The 3,422-nt window shown below is 47.9% G+C and overlaps 1 protein-coding gene across 1 annotated transcript; it reads left to right on the top strand.

Annotated features, from left to right (window-relative positions):
• The first annotated feature begins 294 nt into the window (after positions 1-294).
• Positions 295-3,106, top strand: LOC123075647 (uncharacterized). Its single transcript, XM_044498204.1, has 2 exons — positions 295-1,500; positions 2,767-3,106. Exon 1 carries the CDS (start codon positions 337-339, stop codon positions 1,459-1,461), a length of 1,125 nt encoding a protein of 374 aa, XP_044354139.1. The 5' UTR covers positions 295-336; the 3' UTR covers positions 1,462-1,500; positions 2,767-3,106.
• Positions 3,107-3,422: the final 316 nt, after the last annotated feature.

Here is a 3,422-nt window from a genome sequence, read left to right on the forward strand (position 1 = left end):
CTCGCCCTGAGGTGAAAAAATATGTATTTTTGTCGCCGTGTGAAAGCAATTCCGGTCTAGCTCTCTGCCTCCATGGTATTTCTTCGTGGTGAAACTTGTGGGAAAGCTAGTGGAATGAATATTCAGGTTTTTTTAGAAGAATTCAGGTTTTTTGTTTTGTTTTGAGAGAAAGCCCTTTGTCAAATTCAACGAACCAAGCCCAATACACAATAGGTCCAGCCCGGCCTGGACCATTAACGGCCTTCCTAATAAGAATCTAAACCTAACAGCATTCGCACACACCACGTCGCCAACCCAGCGCCGCACTCGATCGGAGCAGAAGCGCGGCGGCGAGGAATGGCGAAGTGGGGGAAGCGCCGGACGAGGACCTCGCCGCCGGCCGCCGCCCTCCCCTCCACCACCAACAACATCTCCGCCTCTTCCTCGCCGTACTTCCTACCGGACCTGATCCCGTTGGTCGCGAGCCGGCTGACGACCCTGGAGGACTTCTTCGCCCTCCGCGCCGCCTGCCGCGCCTACCGGGCTCGCCTCCCGCTGTCGTCGTCCAACCTCGCCTCCCAGGGCCCGCTCCTCCTCGTCCACCACAAGGCCTCTACCTCGGAGGCTCTCTTCCACGTCCCCCTCCGCCGCATCCTCCGCTTCCGCCTCCCTTGCGCCCGCCGGAGCCCCATCCTCGCCTGTCTCCGCTGGCTCTTCCCTACCCGCTTCGCCCCTGGGGACCCTAGCCCCACCTCCTTCCACTCCTTTGGCTGCCGCGTCGCCATCCAAGACGCCAGCCGCCCCGAGCTCCGCATCCGCCACCTACTCACCGGCAAGCGCGCCGTAGCCCGCCTCCCTGGCCCGCCGGAAGAATATGACGCAGTTATCTTTTCCGGCGACCTCATCATTGCATTCACGCAATGGCGGCCTGACATCTACTACTGCCGCACCGGGCATGCTCACTGGCGAGCGGCCTGGTGTGATGGAGGCTACCAGCTTTACAGTCTGATGTCCTTGAAAGGCACGCTCTACGCGTTGACTTACCCAAATTACGGCCTTGCTACCGTCGAGCTTGACAACAATTCGGTGGTGTTATCGTTTCTTGAAGATAAGCTGAGTGCGCAGACAGTTCTGAATTGTTCGACTTTATGGCTCGCAGAGTGCCACGGTCAGCTATTGCTCGTTGTCAGAACCTCTACGTACCATGTTTTCCGGTGGAAGTCCGGGGAGAGGAAGTGGGCGAGGACCCAAAGCCTTGGTGGTTGCAGCTTGTTCTTTAATTTGCATGAGTTTGCTGGTTGTCTTGGTCCAGATCATCCGGCAGTTCGAAGGGACTGCTTGTACTTTACTGGGTGGTCTGGGAACTGGAGTGAGTATTCTTTGGTTGATGGATCTTTGCATGAGAATGATGTCGACTACCCTGGGCGAGCAGCAAGGAAGCATTTTGTACCACTGGCATGGGTCCTTCCAAGCATTTGTTGATGTAGCACAATGCATACCAGAACTGTCGAAGTTTTCAAGGTACATTTGCTCCCTAGCTAGTGACTAATTAATGGCTTAGTTTTGTGTTTTCATTTTGTTAACCATAATACCATAATATTCAAGTAACTCTGTAGCACCAAGTGTATATGAATGGATATCCTGCTCAATGCCTTCTTAAAATTCTTCACAGTAATTTTGACAAGTCCTAAAAATTAGTCTTAGGTTATAGTTTGCTTATTTATCTATGACGACAATGCTTGATGACAACGGCAAATAGTGGAATGGATATTTAGTGAATTAACCAAGTCCGTCACTTGGCAACAGAACCCCATACATATTGCTGACTGACATTGCAATCTAATTAATGCCCTTATTGGGCTTGGCTAGAAGGGTTTGGGTGGTGTGTGGCGCTTCCTTCGCTCCTGCAATGCGCGGGAGCTAGGATTCTCCTCTTACAACCTATTCGCGAGGATGGTAGACGAGGTCGGTGCGGACTAAATAATCAATAGGCCCAGCCCAGTAGGCCAAATATACCTACTCGATCCCCTTATATTGCTCTAGTCTATATCTAGCTTGAAAAAGTCGATTGTCGTCGTGATGAGTAGGAATTTTCAGTGTACTTCCACGCAAATGACTGCTGGCATCGTGGATCCGACAGCCTTAGAGTAATGTCATTTGGAGAGGTGGTCAGACATGGATGTTTGGGCAAAAGTTAAGTAATAGTGGCCTCGCATCGTGTTGAGGTTGTCCACTCTGTTCAGGATCAAAGCCATGGAGTTTAGATGAAGATAATAGCAAAGCGTGATGTCACGAAGGATTTCTAAGAGATTTCTTTTATTTGTGAAATTCATGAGTCCAATGTTGATTCCCATTGTTTAGCTACGTCGTAGCTGCTGCAAAGAATCAATCGGTTGCATTTTTTTCAGTGTGTTGTGCCTAGGTGTGTTTGGACTTTGGAGTACTGTTGTTGTTGCTCTAGACGTGGATGAAATACCCTTGTCCTGTTAAGATGAGGATTTATGTGCCTGGGTGTTGAATTTTAAGGGCAGCCAGGGAGAAGAATAGTTTCTGCTGGAATTGCATTGCAGCGTTGCTTTGGGGTCTATAATGCTTTGAATTTTATGGCGGGCAGGGGAGAAGAATAGTACTCCCTCCGTAAAGAAATATAAGAGCGTTTAAATCACTATTTTAGTGATCTAAACGCTCTTATGTTTGTTTATAGAGGGAGTAATATTTACCCTGCTAAACGTAATGCTGTTATTTCCATGACGTTCACATGTGTTGTCTTCTTGGTCTGCCTTGCAGAAGAGAAATTTACCTGCTCTTGGCGGTGGCGTGCAACTGAGAATGGGGGAGGCCGTTACAGTGTGCTCTGTGGTCTGTAGCATGATGATGAAGAGAACCGTGGAATTCCTAGTGCTTTGTTCAGCTGGTAGTACTCCCTCCAATCCATTTTACTTGTCGCTGACTTTGGTACAAAGTTGTACCAATTCAACGACAAGTAATATGGATCGGAGGGAGTAGTAGTTTCTCTCGTTTGCCTTTGGTTTGCTGCACACACACGTTTTGTGTGTAAATGAATAATTCTTTTGTGTTGATCAGCTTCTATGAAATGAAATGATGTTGGGACCGACGGGCTCCTATATATATGTCCCGAAAATAATATGTTTGGTCGATTGTGCTGACCTGAATTTTACGTTATATATTAGTCTATTAAATGATATAACGAATAAAGCCCACTGATGATTCCACTAAGAAAATGAAAATAGAGAAGGTATAAAATATTCCTGAATTTTATTTCTTCTTCTCCACACAAGAGTGATAGAGTATGTGCGATCGGTCCCCTAAAAGGAATTTAAACATGGTTGCTCTTAGGATTGTGGCACTGTCAACACGCCTAATTAGTGCTTTCATCGGCAGCAATCTCATTGGCGTAGAACTTATCTCCCATGATTAGAAGT

This window comes from Triticum aestivum, chromosome 3D, assembly GCF_018294505.1.
Source record: "Triticum aestivum cultivar Chinese Spring chromosome 3D, IWGSC CS RefSeq v2.1, whole genome shotgun sequence".
NCBI lineage: Eukaryota > Viridiplantae > Streptophyta > Magnoliopsida > Poales > Poaceae > Triticum > Triticum aestivum.